We start from the raw sequence: 19,620 nt of genomic DNA on the forward strand, positions 1-19,620 counted from the left end.
GCTGCTGGCGTTGGGATGAACTCGGTAGCGCTGAAACATACTTTTTATTTTGAAAGTTTTAACGGAAGTCGACTGTTTTGTGTGACGCCTCACTCTGGGTCGGTCGCTGCTTCTTTTTGCAAAGGAATGTCGCTGCTTTATCTCTGTTGGGATGGAGGTCTGACAGATGTTTTGAGAAAAAGATGTCGGGACTGCAGTTTCTTATGTCATTAAATAACCGTGAGTATTTGTAGCTGGTGCCACCTGGAAGAAGACATCCAGTCTAGCTGCCGTTTAATGCCACTGAGCGTAGAGAGGGACAAGCTAGGCTACTATCGGATGGATAGCTAGCTAAAACAGAGGAAAAGGATAACGTTACCTTTTAAACAGGGTAGGTAGCAAAGCGGGCTGCCTCATCCCTGTTAGAAGCCTGTGTTGACCTTGACAGTTGTGGGCTTTAACATTTTTAGCCAATATTGCTTCAAAAAATTCGACAAAGCTCTGTCTTAACAGGCGCTCATAGCCTGTGAAGCTAATGCTAACTGGACAACGTTAAAGGGAAAAATCACTGTTATCATTGTAATATTGCACAGCTCGGGTTTGAATTTTAGCTGGTTGCTCCTTCAGCTGAACACAGACACACTCTGTACTGATTATGTTAACTGGTGACAAATCCGGCAGCTGATCTTAATAGTGAATAATGTAACACCTCCTGGGACACTGTGACAGCTCCCAGTGAGGGTTTTACAGGGACATGGAAACGGCTCTGATATACAGCTCTTAGCCCATCTTTCATGTGTCACTACTATGTCTCTAATATTTCACTTATAAATATATGAACCAGTTACTAATTCGCTTGTTAGTGGATCTACTGCATAAAGTGTCACCTGACCACATCATCAAGTGTAGTCCCAGTGTGTGCCTCTCATGTTGCATGTTGCCATTACAGTTCAATGTAGGGCTCCATCTACCAGTTATTTTTATTACCAGTTAATCTGCAGATTATTTTATTGATTAATGTCTTAGTCTGTGAATTGTTGGAAAATAGCAAATATCATCATCTATCACCATTTCCCAGAGCCAGTGGTGATCTCTCCTGATGCCTTGTTTTGTTGGACCAATGTTCCAAATCCAAATATACTTTTTTCATTATGAGTTTTTTTTTTTTTTTTTGTGCAGAAGAGAGAATATAGTTTCAACACTGTGGCTCGAAGTGTCTTTGAGGTATCTGGAAATATATTCAGAATCAGGAACAGCAGGAGAAATAACCTTCTGGGTTTTTTAGTGATCATCAGGTAATTATTTTGCAGAAAAATAGTTTCTTAACTCTGTGACTCAAAACACGAGTGGCACAACCTGGGGCTACATGAAATCAAGTCTTATTGGTGTGGTTTCCATCTGATGGAAACAGTTTGTGTTTCTTGATATTCATCAGTTGAAATAACCAGCATATTTTGTGTATGGCTGTATTTCCTTTGGCATTACCAGATCTGAAAGTACAGTTCTGTCTGGCTTTGTGATGAAGATGTGATATTGAATTGGCTTATGTGTTTTAGACTAACCTGTGTTTTTATCATTCCTTCACTCTGGGCAGGAGTGACAGTTAATTCTCAACCTTAATTTCTGTATTTCTCTGGTTTTTCACAGATGATGCTCAAAAACAACATGGTAGTTACCTCCACCACTGACTGGCGAGCAAGAACATTCAGTCAGATTTAAGACAACAGCTGCTCAATTCAAAGTCAGTATTTGGTACTTTGGCATCATATTTGCTTCTAAGCATGGAGCCTTAAATTCCTCATCCATAGGGATACACTATTACTCTTTACCTCCAGTTGTTGTGTGACGAATTGTCAGGGGAGATCCACTGTACTACCGCTTGTTTCTATACAAACTCACGAAGCCTCGTCAAGATGTTTTCAGCGCTGAAGAAGCTGGTGGGATCTGAGCCAGGGCAGCTCAGGGATAAGAATATTCCAGCTGGCCTGCAGTCCATGAACCAAAGTTTGCAGAGACGCTTCGCCAAAGGGGTTCAGTATAATAGTAAGTAATCCAGCCAATCAGGTGAACAGGCCAAACATGTCTGTCCCCTTCATAAATTTCAGATGTTGCTTCTAAGTGAAATTGTTAAGCTGTTTTCTGACTAAATTAATGTACCATATCTTTCCCTCTGTAGTGAAAATAGTCATCCGGGGAGACAGAAACACTGGAAAGAGTACTTTATGGCATCGACTGCAGGGCAAGAAGTTTGTGGAGGAGTACATACCCACTCAGGAGATCCAAGCCACAAGTATCCATTGGAATTACAAAAGTGAGTTATAACACATTCAGCATGTTGGCTTGTTTTCTCTTGTCACCACTGCTTTGGTCATGTTTCTATTCTGGTTTGTATTTGACATCTGCTGTTTGTGCCTTCATGGTTTATTTCAGTGGCTCCATATCAAGGTAAAAACAGACAGCGCATTTGGATTTAGCTTCAGCTAACCGATGTGTAGCGTAGGTGTCCTGTATTTGTGTTAGTGCTGCCATACCAAGCAAACCAAACCAGATCCATATTAGAGTCACGTAACAGCCTCTGCATTTTAATTCATTTTACTCTGTGGCCCGAGAACATGAATAATGAAAACACCCGTTCTGTTTTCTCTCAGCTACTGACGATGTGGTCAAGGTAGAGGTTTGGGACGTGGTAGACAAAGGTGAGTGTTGACACACATGCCAGTCACAGACTCTCGACCGAGGCTGTCCTCGCCCTGAGAAGTTCCACCTTTTTCTTGTCGATCTGTTAAAGTATTTCATGACATCAAATAGATGCATGGTTGCTTGTTTGTTTTTCTGTCCTCAGTGTTGATGTTGTCTTTTTTGCACCTCTCTCGCAATCATCTCAGGCCAAAAATATCCTCTTCCTGAAGGTGTAGGTGAGCGCCACTATAGTGTGTAGACATTAAACTGGATGGTGTGCCGTGGGTTTGCCCTGCCTCATTCCACTCTTATCTGAATGTCAATATTTATAAGGTTTGGCACTTTCCAGGTTTGCTGTGTGGCTACGTGTCACTGTTTGAGTTTTTTTTGTTTTGTTGTGTTTTGGGTTTTTTTGCGCTGTTTACAGGCAGAGCCTGAGTGTTTGCAGTGTGAGCCATGACTTAATGCCAGCAGCGAGTATCCAAAGGATAAAGTGTGTTAAAATTAATCTGCAATATGCTTTTCCATAAGAGGAGCACCTGTGCTGCGCTGCTTGCTTTACTCATCATAAAGTAACAAAACTAAGCTGCTGATCGTGATGTGTTTTTGTTCTTTCGGCTCATTTAAATTTTACATTTCTGATTTCTTGTTCTTTCAGGCAAAGGCAAAAGGCGTGGAGACAATTTGAAACTGGAGAATGAGCCCCAAGAGGTGACTATCACATGACTGTCATGTGCTGAGAGAAAAAAAGGCCTGCTTATAGTATGTGGGTCAATAATAGAAAAAAACCACAAAGGTTTTATAGTGTGTATATAATTAGAATTATAAAACAAATTATAGTTTTAAAACCATAAAACTCATAATAAAAGGATAGTGTTTGTGTTTTTAAATATTGTTTGATTAATCCAGTTGTTTAATGAGAATGTGTGTGTGTGTTGTAGTCAGATGAGGTGGCCCTGGATGCAGAGTTCCTGGATGTGTACAAGAACTGCAATGGAGTCATCATGATGTTTGACATTACCAAACAGTGGTAAGACTCCTCTGTCTACACTGTTGTCCTCGCACTGTCTCATCAGTGAACTCGAATGCTACAATATGCATGGACAGATTAGGTTTCAGTCAGTCTGCGTGTGGCTGTGAGGCTGAGAGCTTCCAGTGGTGGATTTTGTTCAGGTTCAAAGGCAAAATACTTAAAAGACATTTCAGATTTCTATTTTGAGCACCCTGAGCAAGCGGGTCGAGATTTTTAAAAAAAAATATTAGCATGTCTTGCCACAAGGGGAATGCATCAATAGCTATTTAAATGTACTGGTGTCAATTTCAGTGCATATTCATGCCAATCTCTCAGACGTACATTAGATACATTTTTCTAGTTCAGCAAGTCCATGAAATATTTGCTGCTTTTAACACTTTAAGCATTAAAATATACTACAAGTCGAAAGTTTCAGAACAGCTTATTTTTCCAGTTTTGATTGAAATTTCAGTTCAGGTCCGGTGAATAATCTGAAGCTACTAAAAACTTTTAGGTCACCAAAAGTTGAAAAATCAAGTAAATTTTAGAGTTGGAACGTTCTCAGGGTTCAAGTGAAGGTTAATAACCTACTGCTCCTCTGCTGCAGTGGAAGTCAGTGAAACCTTGAAAATGGATGTAGAGTTGGTGACTTGCAAACCTTCTGTCTGTACAAAGGCAATGATGGAACAAACTGTGTTACTACACCTCTGATGCTTTATCATCAGACGACACTGTGCTGCAGGAAGTAGATCTGTATCTTGCTGAATCAGCATGGAGAGAAAAAGTAACAGAGGAAGTCAGACTGGTTGGTCAGAGCTTCATCCTACAGCAAGATAATGACCCAAAACATTAGAAGAACAGAACCAGACAGAGGCTTCACTCGATGAAGACCAGAAAAGTCTGTAGACCTAAACCACATGGAGCTGGTTTGGGATGAACTGGACTGAAGGTGAAAGCAAAGCAACCGGCAAGTCTTTTTATTTCTTCACCAGATCCCACAAAAAGGCTCAAATCAGCTGTCAGTTAATCTTACTATCACACACTGTGTGTATCAAAGCCTGATCCATCTTATTCCTGTGTGCCGCAGAGCTCCACTGTTAAAACACGTCAGTGAGTCTCACTAGTGCACTGGGTGACATGTTCCTTCATTACCATGAACACACTCATTGTAGTTTATTTTGATTTAATCCCACATGCACCGTCCTGCCGCCGCTGCTGCTGCTGGAAATATCCATTAAAGCACCAAACGTAGATTAATCTGCAGTTAAAAATAGAGCAGATCAAATGCACTGTTTCCTCCAGTTTGAGTAATGTTTGTTAAAAACTACAGTGTACAGCTGATTCAGGAAATTATTCAGTCTTATTTAAAAATGAAAGAATACTTCATTTTTAGCCGTTTTAAAACATTTAGGTCTTCGGTTGGAACCAGTGAGAGCCACAGGCAGGGTAGCGAAGTCAGACAGCACTGAAAGACACATAGCCAGCCTTATACTGTAAATGTTGTAATTACAGACCTTTGTGTCTTACAGGCTCTGATGTGAAACTTGGCACTGATATGTACAGACCACTGATATGTACCAGTAAAACCAGTATAGTCTGCCTTCACTTACTTTAAGGTCCCAGCATTCAGAAACAAGATCATGTGCTGTCATTTTTTTTTTTTTTTTGCTCAAAATTCTGCACAAAATGTGAAACTGCTCAGACTGGCTTGTAATCTCTCAGAGAACTCGGCGCACTACTAAACCTTTTCTCTTTTACTCGGCTGAGGTGTGCCTGATGTTCTCTGTTCTGAGCTGATTTGTCCAAGGGTTTCTTCACCCACTCACAGATCCGTTTTGTGATTTTTGTCACTTGCAGGACATTTAACTACATCCTGAGGGAACTGCCCAAAGTACCCACCCATGTGCCGGTGTGTGTGTTGGGAAACCACAGGGACATGGGCGAGCACCGCGTCATCCTCCCTGATGATATAAGAGACCTGATTGCTGGACTGAACAGGTAGAGATCAGCACTCAGCTAAGCATCACTGTGGTGGTTAGCACGGGTGTTGTGTTAATAAGTCACTTCTCAGACCTGGTTCAGAGGCGGAACTTGATTTTAAGATGGGCTATGAATTTGAAAGTGATCATGGTGAAGTACAGTTCCCTTTTTATATGTCATACATAGCAGTTCTGGTATTGACAGGCAGAGATGGTAGAAACCAAAATCTAACAAGTATGAGAAATGGAAAAGTAACAGTTTGAAACAATGAGCTTTTGCGGAAAAACAGAAACAGCTTTCATTCTGTGACACTGGTTTAGGTGTCCTCTACTCATCTAAATTATTCAAATGAATAGGTTGATCATTTCCAGGTTTTTGTCCTTATCCACTCAGCATTCCTTCTGATACAGATCCTTTGTACCACAAATCAGTATTGTGTTTCAGAGCGTATGGTTCACTCCCTCAGATGAATAATTTGTTTCCTCAAATTAGTAGAAAAATAAATTTAAAAATGTCTCACCCGAAAGTGACAAACCAACAGAGATTTATCATCCAAGTACAACCGCACATGTCAAGGCCTTTGACTGTGAACAGTGCTTCTGTAACCAACATGTTGGACGCAGGAGAAATGGGCAGGTTTAAAGACCTGAGCCACTTTGATAAGGGCCAAATCATTATGGCCTGTTGACTGAATCAAAGCATCTCTGAAACAGCGAGGCTTGTGAGGTGAGCCTGGTCAACGGTGAAGAGTAACTACACACAGAGGTCTGAGCATTAGCGTCTGTGCAAGGGCAATGAAGGTTGTCCCCTCTGGTCCAAAACTACAGACAGGTCACAGAGTGATGCTGATTGGAGGACCGTGTCGCAGCACAGTGCGTCACACCCTCCTGCCTATGAGGCTGCAGACTGGTCATAATGTTTAGGTTCTGGTCATAATGTGTAGTTTCTCTCAGCTTCACGGAGCCATTTAGCTTCTTTTAGCTCACTGCTTTGTGATCTGTTACAACTTAAGGTGGTACAATGTCAGGTGATGTTTTAAAGCATGCTCTGCTTCCCCCAAGTGGCCAGAAAAAGGTAATGCAGCTTTAAGATGTTCACTGTCACGACATTTATGCAACATATTGTACAAATATACTGCACATGGTAGAAACTGTCCAGGGGGAAATCACACTTAGTTTTCAAAGCTCTGTGAACTTTGACCTTGAGTTTACTAGTGTTACTTGTTTTCACAGACCAATGGGATCATCTTACATCCACTATGCTGAGTCCTCCATGAAGAACGGCTTTGGTTTGAAATATCTGCACAGATTTTTCAACATCCCCTTCTTGCAGCTACAGGTTATTTTTTATCTCCTTGTATCATGATCATTTTGTTTTTATCTTTTTTTTCTCCAGGCTTTGCTGATTTAAATGGATGATTGATATACCTATGTGTTCAGGACTGTCTATATTCTTTAACCTGCTTCGCGTACAGTGGGAATATGAAGGCTTTCTCTCAACCCTGTGATCAGTTATTCATGTCAGGTGTGTGTGTGTGTATGTGTGTGCAGAGAGAGACTCTCCTGAGGCAGCTGGAGACCAACCAGCTGGACATGGACGCCACCCTGGAGGAGCTCTGTGTCCAGCAGGAGACTGAAGATCAGAACTATGAAATGTACTGTGTTTAGCTTTATCTTTCACATGTTTCTGCTGCTCACCAGATAGTAAATCGTGTGCCCCTGGTTCTTTATGGTGAGCGCCTTTGCACATGTCCACTGGGGGGCTCCATAATGCAGGGAACACATTATAGACTAACTTGTATCTGGATTCTAAACGTTTTTATGTTTCTTAAGAATCCGTTATTGTTGTGCAGTTATTGTTCCTGACTCTCAGCTAATTTTGACTCAAGTCAGACATGTAAAGGCTGGAAGTGGATATAGTTACTGTCAGCATTTTAAAAAAGGACACATCCACATTTGTCTGGGCAGTCAATGCTGAGTCTGCGAAATAATTTAACCAAAAAAGACAACTGCCATTACAAGTTATTTGCAAATTTCTTGCAAAGGCAAAGTTCCTCTAGTCAGACGGGACATTTGTGAAGTTGTATTCCACGTGCTGTGTATTTTTTGAGGGATTAACTAGCTTTGTAGCACAGGACAGTGTCAAAACATCATCAGGACAATTGAAATATTCATGTTTACTGTATCAGAACTGAATCAGGAGTGACAGTTACACTCTACAGTGGTGCCCTGTATCCTAGCCTCAGATATTACTGCAGGTGAATCATAGTTTATTAACCAGTCCCGTTCTGATTTCCGCAGTTTCCTTGAGAACTTGGAGTCTCGCAGTAAGAGCTACGGCTCTCCTGGTCCAGCCAACGGTCAGAGCTCCTCCTCAGGCTCCCAGTCCCCCATCGTCCCTCCCAGTGGGGCCTCCACGGGCAGCTCCAGCCCCAGCACTCCTCAGCCCCCCATCCCACAGTCACCATCTGTGTCTGCGTCCTCCCCTCCACCTCCCACGGCAACGGTTAGCGGGGCAGCTTCACCTATTGCTGAGTCAAAGCCACCTGCCCAGTCTCCCGAACACAGTCAGTCCTCAGCAGCATCTGGAGCGTTAGCCACTCAAAAACGCAGCTTCATCTCCCGCTGGTTTGGTTCATCACCTGCTGCTGATGCTCCTGTTCCTGCACCAGGTGAGTCTCCTCTTTACATTACTTAAGCAGTAATTTGTTGACCAGCCAACTAAGCAGAGAACCCAAGGAGACTTGTGCTGCTATTTAAATACTTAAGAAATGCCATTAGTTCCTCTTTTGTACCATCACATTCCTGAGCATGTGGAACACAGGTATATATATTCTTTTGTCAGATCTCAGAAAAAATGGCTGCTGCTGACTGAAGTTTTAAGATGAAAGTCTACAAATCTGCAAAGTGGTTCTGTTATAGTGTCCACCAGAGACAATGGGTCTAAAAAGAAGATTATTGGGAGACATATTATTACATGAAATATAGGATATGGAACTTGCTTGTTGTTCTTGTTACCCTGTTACAGTCTAATGCATGTTGAACCATGTTGTGTATCTCTGACTTGTATGTCAGTGCAGTGTCGTCTTTGAGGAGACTGTAGGAGCTGTTACCGAGGTGTTTTATAGTTATCAGGGGGCAGCGTGGCTCCGGAGGTAGAGCAGTCCTCTGGTAATCAGAAGGTTCCGGTAACAAAGTTAGATATGCAAAGAAATTAGATACATGTCTTATACGCATGATTACGGTCACTGGTACCTCCCACATGGGCCTTCATTTCCTGTGCTCAAAGAAAATAAAGTCAGTTCAGTAACTGATGAAAATCAAAGAGCTAATTTTGCTGGAGATATCTACTCATGACAGATGAGTCATAAAAGTCCCTTCATGAAAATAAATACACTTTAACAAATAAAATAACCAAATTAGGAGGCATCCAGAAAAGGAAAGATTTAGGTTTGGTTAAAGATTCGTACAGTGTGTAAAGAGACTTTAGTCATCCCCAACTGCTGTGGTGAAAATGAATGGCAGTCTCTCTGATCTTATAGTTGTATTTGCACAACAAGGATGGAGGAGGAGGACCCTCTTTAACTTTTTTTGCCCCAAGTGAAGGAAGTAAATAAATAAGAAAATAATAAAAATGACTGCACATAGTAATGATATTAAATTCACAATAAATGCATAGAAAATCTTCAAATACCAATGCAACTGTCCACGCTGCTGTTTGTAATTAATATTTAATATTAATTCACTATTAAAAATAAACATTTCTGAAAATGAGGAGCTGTGATAGGAGCTCTTTAACTGTTAAAGCTTAGATTTGAATTAAGTGGAGTTGTTTGATTATTACACTTGTGCATTTGGCTCTGTGTTCTCCTCAGAGGACCCTGCAGCACCAGTGTGTCCTGCTAAGGTCCAGAGCGTGGATGATTTTGTGCCAGATGAGAGACTGGACAAGAGTTTCCTGGAGGACAGCCTGCCCTCAAAGACCAAGGTGCCTCAGCCTGCACCTGCTCCAGCTGTGGACAGTGACAGGTGAGATGTGTGTGAGGTTTTTTGAGATAGTCTGTTAATCTTAAGGAAGCAAGTTGTTCTATTTGTTTGTCATGTTTGTTATATAAACCTTGAAATTAGATTCAAATGCAGATTGCAGATTCAACAGCTGAAACTTCAGTGTTGTATTTGCAGTTAATTCCACATTTATCAGAGTTTTGAACATTTAGAAAGGTGCACTTTTGCTTTGGATGATGTCTTGGAGGTTCTAGCTTCAGCTACAGTGTACAGTGGGCCACAACAGTAAATCCTGTCTATATGATTAAAAGTAAAACAGTAGTTTTTCTTTTCTTTCTCTGGTCCAGTGATGGTGAAGACAGAGGAAACCCCATGGTGTCTGGTTTCCAGGATGAGCTCGATCCCGATGACACTGAGCCCAGTCTTCCCCAAACTAAGACCCTGCAACCCAGTAAAGACATCACTCTAACCAGTGACGAGGAGGAGGGAGTACCAGTGGCCCACACCATCACACAGGACCAAGACCTGGACAGTGAACCTGAGCTGAAAGCGTAAGTCTTTTCTCAGAACAATTTGAAACCACCAGAACTTAGAAGTTCATGGAATCTAATGGAAGTGATTTCCATGTTGGAACCTGGCAGGGGTTTAGATCAGGTTTGTCACGGGGAGCGAGAGTCAAAGTTAACAAAGAGCACCCAGGAGGTTACTGACATCTGGAACGTGTTGTGTCAACAGATTTTGTTGCTTTCCTTTGAAATTCACTCCTTCTTCATTCTGTCTCAGTTTACTGTAAAACTGAGCTGATCTGTGAATCATCTAGATCTGTTGTGACCAGAGGATTTACGTAATTGCACTGTAAAGGCCAATGTAACCATGATGGCTGCTGAGTTCCAGTGGTTTCTGTGGTTTCTTTTTTTTTTGATAAGAAGCTTGAATGTACACTACTGCTGCAAGAGTGTATGGATAAGAATCAGAAATTTGAAGTGGAAGTTAACAAGTGAGGAACGTTAATACATAAATGAAAGAACTGTAAATGTGTATACAATCTATACTGCATGAAATACTTCTATATTTTATTACTATATTATTGTCACCCTGTTTCAGGCCTGTGATTCACATCACAAAACCAAACGTGGCATCTAAAGCACCAGAGCCCAGAGGCCAGAGCGCAGCGCCCATCTCCCTCACTTTAATTCCAGCAGCAGAACAGCCGGCCCGACACCAAGCCAAGAAGAAGGGAAACACACCCAAGGCTGAGGACTCTGATACCGACCCCGAGGCCCCTGTAGCCCAGCAACTGCTCTCTTTTGTCATGGATGACCCCGACTTTGAGTCTGAAGCATCAGACACACCAAAAATAGCGAAGGTAAAGTAGAACCAATTCACCATGACAGCAGATTGGCTCAGAGAGTGAACTCACTTCAGCTCTTGTTACTGCTGAAAGCCTCAGCTGTGTGTTGCCATCTGACTGGTACAAGTAAAGAGATTTTAATTGCATTTTATTTAGTTTTATTTATTCATTTATTTAGTATTTCTTCTTGTGACAGTTTATTTTTTGGCTGCCCAATTTCTTCCCAGGATGCATTTCCAGTCAGGGACGAGCTTCTGTCCGATCTCTCTGACGATGACATGCAGTTAGCCAAAGTGCCAGAACCTCTGAAGCCCACTGTGATCTCCTTCAAACAAAAGGACGATACCGACCTGTTTGGCCTCGGCATCCAGGAAGAGGCTCCCGCAGCCAAGGACAGCAGCGAGGAGCAGGAAGGCAAGTCATGAAAGATCTCTCTGTGATTTTCAAGCTCAGTTCACACTTTGGTCAGGATTCATACCAATATCTGCTTGTTGCTGTTGCTATTAGTTTGTTAGTTAATTCTATGTATGAGTGGGAATCATTGGTAAACACAGGATTTGGTGTGATTCTAGCTCTTGGTGTCATCGCTCTTGATTCAGAACTGATTCTTTGTGGGCAGTATTTTTAGGTAATTGGTCTTGAGCGTCTGAAACAGGAAAAGAGCAGAGGAAAGTATGTAGGAGAACAGCTTTCTATTTACAGAAGGGTGTAAAGAATAAAGTGTGACGTACTGACCGTCACCACTGCTTCAATGACTTTTGTAGAAACTCAAGTTGTTGGTTTAGATGTTCTGTGGTAGCGCTCTGTCCACTGCGTTGTTAACTTTCTGGCTCTAACAGAGCAGTGAAACTATCACTATCTTCCACAATGTACAGATCTGCTGATCAGAGTTGGCTGGAAGCTTGTTCATTAGTGATGGAGCTCAGTGCTTCTCTGGGTGATGGCTCGCACAGCTGCTTTAAAATCTGTAGGATGATTCAGTAGTTGATAAGAGTTGTCATATATGAATCGTGAATAGTTTTTTTTGTTTGCATCATATACAGTCACTCTGTACTGCTCACTGACTCCAGTCCCAGTCTCTGGTCTCAGTGATTATGCCTTTAGGTCATACACACATCAGGAGGTCATCCAGAATTAACTGAACTACAGTTACGTTTCTCTTTCAGAGAAAGAAAGCAAACACTCCTCTAAAGAAAAGAAGAAAAAGAAGAAGAAAAGCAAAGAGGTAAAGCAGTAGTTGTTCATATTCCATACTATAAGTAGTAATGCGTGTACAGGTTGTTAATGTCAGTGCACTAAACTCTGTCCTTTCAGGAGGATGACAAAAGCAAGAAGAAACACAAACACAAGAAAAAGGAAAAAGACGACGCTGCTGCGGGTGACGACAAGGAAAAAAAGAAAAAGAAATCCCGGACCAAGAAAACGGAAGTGGATGAACTGGAGGACTTTCTGGGCGGGGGAGCAGGGTCGATCAAAAGAGATGACGGCGACTATGAAGAACTATAAAAGCTCCCGTTTTATTTGGAAGTGGAGCCACCGAACAGCAGCGAGGCACATGCTCCTTCAAAAACTTCTGGTTCCTTGACTTGTATGTGCATAAAGCAGCATCTCCAAGCCATACGCAATACGCAAGGCTACCGACAACACCCAGGTAAAATAACCAAGGACTCTGGTACCCGTATGTTCCTTCTGATTGATTTCCCCATCTGCACTACTGCTGTCACTTCCATTTCAAGCGGTAAGAAAAGGCAAGGACACCCACATGTACTGTAGTGAGCTAGGACAGAAAATTTGGTGGCTGTTGTAGCCGCAGATTGGCTCTTTGTACTTTGACACGATTGAATATGTTGGCTTAGTGTTTTCTTTGATTTGATACACACTCTGCAAGTGGTCCACTCTAAATCAGCTGCTGTAAATAGGGTAATCATTTTGTCTGAATGTTTGTGTGGTTGGTGTAATAATCGAGAGCATGCTCAAAGTGACGACTGACTCTTTAGAGACTCCACAGTGTTCTTTTCTTCTTTTTTTTTCCCTCTTTCTTTTGCGTTGGCTAAAATGGGTTAAAGCAGATCTTTGTCCAGATTTATTCTTGTGTGTCTAATCATGAGCAATGAAGAAGATATTCAGAGCGAGTTGATTTAAGAACTAAATTTAAGAAACTCACCAACAAAGGAAATGACTTCCCCTCGTCTCACTCTTGGAGCATGTCCACACTAAGCCAGCTAATTCTTTAAAATGCATCGTTTTTCTGTCTTTTGTCCCTTTGTCCTCACTAAGCCTGCGTTGTTTTAATCTAAGAAAAGCTTTTTGAAAACACTCTCTGAGTCTGATAAACCTTTAAGCATCTGAGCTTTTGAAAAACTGTGTTTTAAGCCTAATAGGTGGCTCCAGCTATGTTAGTGATCATTTTTTTGAACTGATATAGCCACACAACGCAGGGGTTGTAATGAGCCTGTATTTATGCTGGTTTTGGTCTGACCTTCTCATGCAGAGCAGGAAGTACCATTCTGTAGTTTTTACAAATTATGATCAAATCACTTTGGCATTATCATAGATATCCTGTCTGGATGTGGTAATGCAGATGCACAGAATTCAGTTGTAGTTGTACCGGCCACACTGCACCTGGAGGTGGTCGGGCTGGGATTGCTTCTGGGTCTCAGCCCGTCATAAATAACCTCTGTGCAGTGTGACCACATTCTGCTGAAAGAAAATCACCCAGGAAGTTCAGAAATCTCCCGACTCTGGCTCTTCCTGCAGTAGCCAGAAAGTCTTCCCTTGGAGGAAGTGGTTTAAAAAGTGACTGTGTCTGTTGACCTGGGACGCTCCCTGTTTGCTGGCAGAGCCGCAAAACACGTTGAACTAATTTTCAGGTGAGCTAGCTAACATTATGTGTTTGGATTGGATGCCATTCTTGCTTTGTGAGAGGTTTGAATGTGTGTTCAGACTCACCGCTGAGTATCACAGATAAACTCCTATCCATTTACTGACGACACTGGAGTTTTTAGTTAAGGGAAACTTACATGACAGTGCTTTGCAGCACTTGTTGTGAAAGGGTGTTTGAAACCCACCTTCTGATCTGTGAAATCTCTAGATCTCTGGAGTCTACATGTTGATCACATCAACACAGCAGCCTTGTGTCACAGTAAAATGTCCTGGAAAATGATGTGTTGAAATGAGTGGGATGCTTTCTTACTTTAGTGACGCTGGTATCGCTTGAATCCCACCCACACACAGACTGTGGAAGAGAAGAGACAGCCTGCCCTCACTGCTCCGTGACCATGTCTCGTTCCAGGTTCATTTTTCAAACCTAAAGCCGTGTTTACATCGTGTAAACATTTGTTGTTGGTTCTGTCCGGTGGGAAAGCGCAGCCGCTCCCTGGCACCTCCCTGATGTAAAATAATACTGTAGATCATACTCTGCCGTGTCTTTTGGCCGAGTCACAGGAAGAATCCGTTGTGTGATTGTGTAACCGTTTGAAAGACAAAAATGTTGTGTAATCTCTTCCCAGCGTTACCTGTTTTCCTGGCGCTTCAGTGTGGATGGAGATCTCTATGAAAACTCTAACATGGATGCGTGTTTGTTTCTCAGCACGTTAGAAGTGAGCTGGCTTAGTGTGGATGTTGTCGTGGTGTGAAACTAACAGCTCGCCCAGCGTTGGCTTTCATCAGCCGGTGAAGCGGCGTTGGCAGGGAACAAATCATCCCCTTTGATTTTAGAATTTCATTCACTGGTACAAATGATGTCCCTGCTCCGTGCGCTCAAACAATTTAAAGACTCTCTCCTGCCCCTCCCCCACCACATCCTACAGGCTACATGCAAGTTCTCTTCATGTTTTCTGCAATTGCCTTAATGGAGGTTTCAACAAGGGAATCATGTGCCGCTGTCCTCATGAACCATCATTAAGTGTTCTTAATGTAAACCGTTTGTTAGCTCAGTAGGGTTAAAGAATGTCGTCCTAGCCTTTTATTGGTGAAACAGAATCTGTCATCCTCGAAGCCCATTGTAAGATTGCAGTGAACCAATACATTTGTTTGTCTGCTGTTTTTTTTTTTGTTTGATTCTCATTGGACAGAAAAACACCTTTAAAAAAAAAAAAAAAGGAGTATTATGGAATTGTGTTTCTCTGTAAGTGCAACATATCCAAAAATGTCTCATTGTTTTATTCTTGTGTTATTTATTTGTCATTTGCTTTTTTTCTGTTTTGTTTTGTTCCTAAATGTCAGAGTTCTGTTTGTGTGATTTGTGCTGAAACTGTCCTCATCAGTCCAACACATCATGCAGCTTTTTACGGCTTATTGTTGTTCACGTTCACATGAACTCTCTCCTGTAAAATGGTTTATTTCCACCGCTTTTAAGCGAAATGTACGTGGTGACTTATGTGCTGCTCCACTTTTCTCTTGTTCTTTCTTTTGTCCAAATGCCTCAAATTGCCTGCTCATGATAGACGGAGATGACACTCAGTATCTTCCATCACCAAAATGTTTCAGACGAGCGATGCATCTCAGATAATGTGTATTTTTAGACATGTTTTGACAAGTTACAGGTTTCATACATTTTCCATCTCCCACACACGGTTACACTGTTTGGTTTACAAAGAAATTATGTTTGATATTCCAAAGTTGAAACTATGCAGCATTGATCCTGAATACTGTATGCTGTTTTGTTTTTTTTTTTGTTTTTGTTTTTGTCTTTTGTCATGTGATTGAGGATAAATGCTGAAAGCAGTTTCAAGCAAAAGCATGAGACTTAAATGTACAGTAAAAAGAGAATGTATAAAGTATACAAATAAATATATATATTTGAGGAGCTTTGTTCCAAAATGACATATACACCATGTGGAAACACTGTCACTGAAGTCCTATGAAATGATCTTAACAGGGAGGCGTTTCTGTGAACGGCTATGCATTTATATCATACACTCAGCCGGCAGTTTATTAGGTTCACCTGGTTAAAGCTAATGTCCTGCGGTACAGCCTAACTTCATGTTCAGAGGTGCTGATCCAGGTGCTGGATCATTCTGGAAGCTGCAGTTTGTGGCGCTGTTGAACTGTTTTACGTTATGTTGACAGGTGTTTCTGTTATTTTGTCCTCCCCATTCAAATGAGGCTCAATAACAGAAACACATCTTTGTATAACATAATACACTTGAACATAATAGAGTTCACCATCATCACAGGCTACAGCCTGATGATCCTACGCCTGAGTCAGCACCTCTGAACAGTATAACCCTCATGAAGGTAGGATGAACTGCATGTAGGCCTAATCAGTTTTATCTAGGTGTTCCTAATAAACTGAGAGCTGAGAGCATATAAGAAATACTTTATGTGTGATGTTTTTTTTCTACATGGATGTATGACATTTTGGAATGAAACCCTTCATTTATTTTTCACCCCATGACATGTTCCATCTTTACACTGTGTGTGAGTTTGCCTACATTTGGTTTGTCCAATAAAATGCAAACTTATTTCTTCATAAAGGGCATTTCAGGTGTTACTTTTTGAGAGAATTTCACCCTCAGAACATTATTCAGCAGAACAACAGTGAGGTAAGTCAGACCTGGACCTCCGTGCTGCAGGAACGAGGCCAGGAAAACACTGAATATGACACACAGCATCTGAACGTTTCCCTCACTGTTCCAGCTCACAGGAAGACGCTACATTCTCATACTGTAGATCAGTCAGAGTTCTGCTCACAGCAATATCACCATGTGGCTCCTCTGCTTTCTGAAGAAAGAAAAGAAAAATATGTCACGCCAGTTAGTCCTCAAGCAGTCCATGATGTTTGAATTCTGTTTTAAATTTAAAAACTTTGAATGGTTTCATAGCATGGAGAGTGTTTTACCTTACAACTGTGTTTTGTTGTTTCTGTGAAAGAAGAATTAGAGAGTTTAGTTCATGCTTTAATCCTGTGAACTGGTCATTTATACCATAATCTACTACATTAAAGTTAAATTGTGTCAGTTTAATATTTGACAGCCTTTATTTTTTCCTCCTCCAGTATTTTAGTTATCCAAACACTACTCACTGCCTCTTTTGTGTTTGCTTTGATCACTGTGCTCCTAGCTGCTGGCCGTCTATAATTTTTTTCCCTTCTGACTGCCTGAAATAAAATGTAAATGTCGGTCTTTGTGGAGCAGCACAGTGACTTACGTCTGATGGAAACACTGGTGAATATGGTCACTATGGGAAGCACAGCAAGCAGAATCCAGCGGATGTAACTCCAGAAATAGGCAATGGAGGCTGCAGGGGAGTGAAAAAAAAAAAAACTGTAATATTTCAACAGGCTAAAATCTACTATTTGCAGGTTATTAAAGCTGCACTGATCAATATTTTCACAGTTACAGTGGATTAAATTACTAAACGTGTCATTCACAGTGATGAATCCACAAATAATTATCTCCCAACCTAGACCTGCTCTATATGAAAGGGATAACTTTATATATGCAAGAAAAAGTATGTGAACCTTTTGGAATTTCATGATTTTCTGCATTTATTTGCCATAAAATGTGATCTGATCTTCATCTAAGTCAAGAGTATTGGCAAATATAATGTGCCTAAAATAATAACACCAAAAAAAATTCTGATCTTGCATGCAAAAACCTCATAGTGCTAGTGGAACACTACTTAATGCTCCACTATGTTTGTTGTATAACTAGCATTCGGTGAAGGGCAGTCCATGATGTTTGAATTCTGATTAAAGTTTAAAACCTTCTGATGGTTTCATAGCATGAAGAGTGTTTTACCTTACAGATAGCATATAGCAGTTTGTCAGAGCATTTGCAAATGGAAATGAAGAAAAACAAAACACAAAGTGCTAACCACAGGGAAAAAAAAACAAACTCCAGAGCAGAAAGGCCAGATTAGACTCTGTCAGTGAACATCTGAAAAAGCCTTCTCAGTTCTGGAGCAGGAGTCTTTGAACAGATGAGACCAAGATGAACTTGTACCACAATAATGGGAAGAGAAGAGTATGGAGAAGGAAAGGGCTCATGGTCCAAAGCACATGGCTGCCAGTGGAAGTGGGTCACTGGTGTTTTGTATTGATGAATTCTGTGTACAGGACTGATCTACTCCAAAACTGATAGGGGAGTACAGTTACAGTACAGATAATAATCCAAAACATACTGCGAAAGCAACCCAAGAGCTTCTCAAGGCATAGAAATGGAATATTCTCCAAAGGCCAAGTCAGTCGCCTGACCTCGACCCAGTTGAGGATGCTTGCACACACAACCTATGGTCTGATTTCGACTCTTTTTCTTAAACTTCAAAATATTTTCTTCTACTTACAGCTGTAAATGTAGCTTTCAGCCAGCTTGATGAGGGTGTCATTTCTGTTGAGCACACCACACCAGTACACTCCCTCTCCCTGGCTTGGCTCCATCACTGCCACCGTGAAGACGTTCAAGTCCTGGGTCACCCTCAGTTTACCTCCATCCACTAAGTGGTCACTCTGGCTGAAGATGAGGCCAGTGCAGCACTCAGTGGTGCTGTGCCTGCACCAAACCCTCCTCAGGCTCTTATGCTCTGGTTCATATGGACATGTCAGCTTCTGCCAATACACTGCTTCACAGGCACCTACACACAGCCATGTAGTGGTAAATAAAACAGTTGGTAGATTTTATAACTTTCCAGCAAAAAAAAAATGCAAAAGTAACCTAATCATCCTGAGAACTTTTGGCATCTTTAAAGCTGCAATCTGATTACCTTGTTCCACACACTCATTTAATACCAGCAGCGACTGCATGGCTGGTGTTTCGTGAATATGTTTGAATTGGTGAATGTGGTTTTGTCGTGATAAGCACTTTGAGTGGTCAACAAAAGCTCTTTACAAATACAATCTATGCATTGTGAATCTCTGTGAGTGTGTGTGTGTGTGTGTGTGTGGACAGAGTTTGGTACCACAATAGCATCACAACTGTGCAAGATGCTGTCACAAAACTTTACAGGTGTGCAGCTGAGATCAAACTGAATTCAAAGATGGGTGCGGGTGCATCACAGCTGGTGTGATCCCATCGCTAAAATGGCTCTAGTATAACTGTGTGACCGTATCTCAAGTATCAGGTGATGTGGTAATAAATATTCTACCACAAAAATACCTCAGGTCAGAGACTACAACATAAATCACATGATGGTAGCTGACATTTACTGTACCTTTAACGGATACTTGTATTTTCAGAAAACAATTTCACCCTTCCTGCCAAATGGCTTTGTTTTAATATAAATCCATTTCTGCTCTGGATGTCAGACACCTGCAACCCATTTCAAATCAGTTTCAGCTGGTGGTACTAATCAGGTTTTTAAACCCTGTAAGAAAAGCTCAGAATCTAGTCTAGTTTAATATTCTTTACCATGGTAAAGGTGTGTACTTACCTAAAGCCAAAAGCAATACCAGGGTTATCAGATGCATGATTCCAGTACCGAAACAGGCTATGGTCAGATTGTAAAGTAAAGATGAAGAGAAGCTAGGACAGGAAATGAACTTCAGGAAATGTCTACCCACACTGATGATGCTATCTGTCCTCTTACTGGTGACAGAAACATATTATCCTATCAAGTAAAGAACTGGTTTAATCACGTGAAATAGTCTTAAATGAACTGTTCTTAATAATAACCTG

The 19,620-nt window shown here is 41.3% G+C and overlaps 2 protein-coding genes across 4 annotated transcripts; one reads left to right on the plus strand and one right to left on the minus strand.

Moving 5' to 3' along the window:
• The first annotated feature begins 88 nt into the window (after window positions 1-88).
• On the plus strand, window positions 89-16,480 carry rabl6b (RAB, member RAS oncogene family-like 6b). 3 transcript variants are annotated; one of them, XM_041042074.1, is made up of 18 exons: window positions 89-219; window positions 1,627-1,720; window positions 1,815-2,022; window positions 2,156-2,290; window positions 2,628-2,675; window positions 2,865-2,894; window positions 3,317-3,369; window positions 3,600-3,688; window positions 5,528-5,668; window positions 6,883-6,988; window positions 7,201-7,304; window positions 7,951-8,321; window positions 9,525-9,678; window positions 10,002-10,205; window positions 10,759-11,020; window positions 11,233-11,419; window positions 12,172-12,230; window positions 12,320-16,480. In XM_041042074.1, exons 3-18 carry the CDS (start codon window positions 1,893-1,895, stop codon window positions 12,509-12,511), a joined length of 2,265 nt encoding a protein of 754 aa, XP_040898008.1. In that variant the 5' UTR covers window positions 89-219; window positions 1,627-1,720; window positions 1,815-1,892; the 3' UTR covers window positions 12,512-16,480. The 3 variants fall into 3 exon arrangements, with proteins under 3 accessions (XP_040898008.1, XP_040898007.1, XP_040898009.1); XM_041042073.1 differs by having other exon boundaries at window positions 1,627-2,022; XM_041042075.1 differs by lacking the exon at window positions 2,865-2,894 and having other exon boundaries at window positions 1,627-2,022.
• si:ch211-102c2.4 (uncharacterized protein LOC568178 homolog) lies at window positions 15,655-19,495 on the minus strand. The gene is made up of 5 exons (XM_041042076.1): window positions 19,376-19,495; window positions 18,293-18,580; window positions 17,156-17,245; window positions 16,848-16,870; window positions 15,655-16,729 (listed from the first exon to the last, which is right to left on the minus strand). The coding sequence occupies exons 1-5, from the start codon at window positions 19,410-19,412 to the stop codon at window positions 16,634-16,636; spliced, it is 534 nt and encodes a 177-aa protein (XP_040898010.1). The 5' UTR covers window positions 19,413-19,495; the 3' UTR covers window positions 15,655-16,633.
• Window positions 19,496-19,620: the final 125 nt, after the last annotated feature.

This window comes from Toxotes jaculatrix, chromosome 7, assembly GCF_017976425.1.
Source record: "Toxotes jaculatrix isolate fToxJac2 chromosome 7, fToxJac2.pri, whole genome shotgun sequence".
Classification (NCBI taxonomy): Eukaryota; Metazoa; Chordata; class Actinopteri; family Toxotidae; genus Toxotes; species Toxotes jaculatrix.

Excerpts from the sequence above, each read along its gene's own strand:
- rabl6b (XM_041042073.1), top strand. The coding sequence starts at position 1,893 with ATGTTTTCAGCGCTGAAGAAGCTGGTGGGATCTGAGCCAGGGCAGCTC. Across the intron at positions 2,023-2,155 it reads CAAAGGGGTTCAGTATAATA|TGAAAATAGTCATCCGGGGA; the intron begins GTAAGTAATCCA and ends TTCCCTCTGTAG. Across the intron at positions 8,322-9,524 it reads TGCTCCTGTTCCTGCACCAG|AGGACCCTGCAGCACCAGTG; the intron begins GTGAGTCTCCTC and ends TGTTCTCCTCAG.
- si:ch211-102c2.4 (XM_041042076.1), bottom strand. The coding sequence starts at position 19,412 with ATGCATCTGATAACCCTGGTATTGCTTTTGGCTTTAG. Across the intron at positions 18,581-19,375 it reads GGTATTGCTTTTGGCTTTAG|GTGCCTGTGAAGCAGTGTAT; the intron begins GTAAGTACACAC and ends GGCTGTGTGTAG. Across the intron at positions 17,246-18,292 it reads TGAAAGCTACATTTACAGCT|CCTCCATTGCCTATTTCTGG; the intron begins GTAAGTAGAAGA and ends ACTCCCCTGCAG.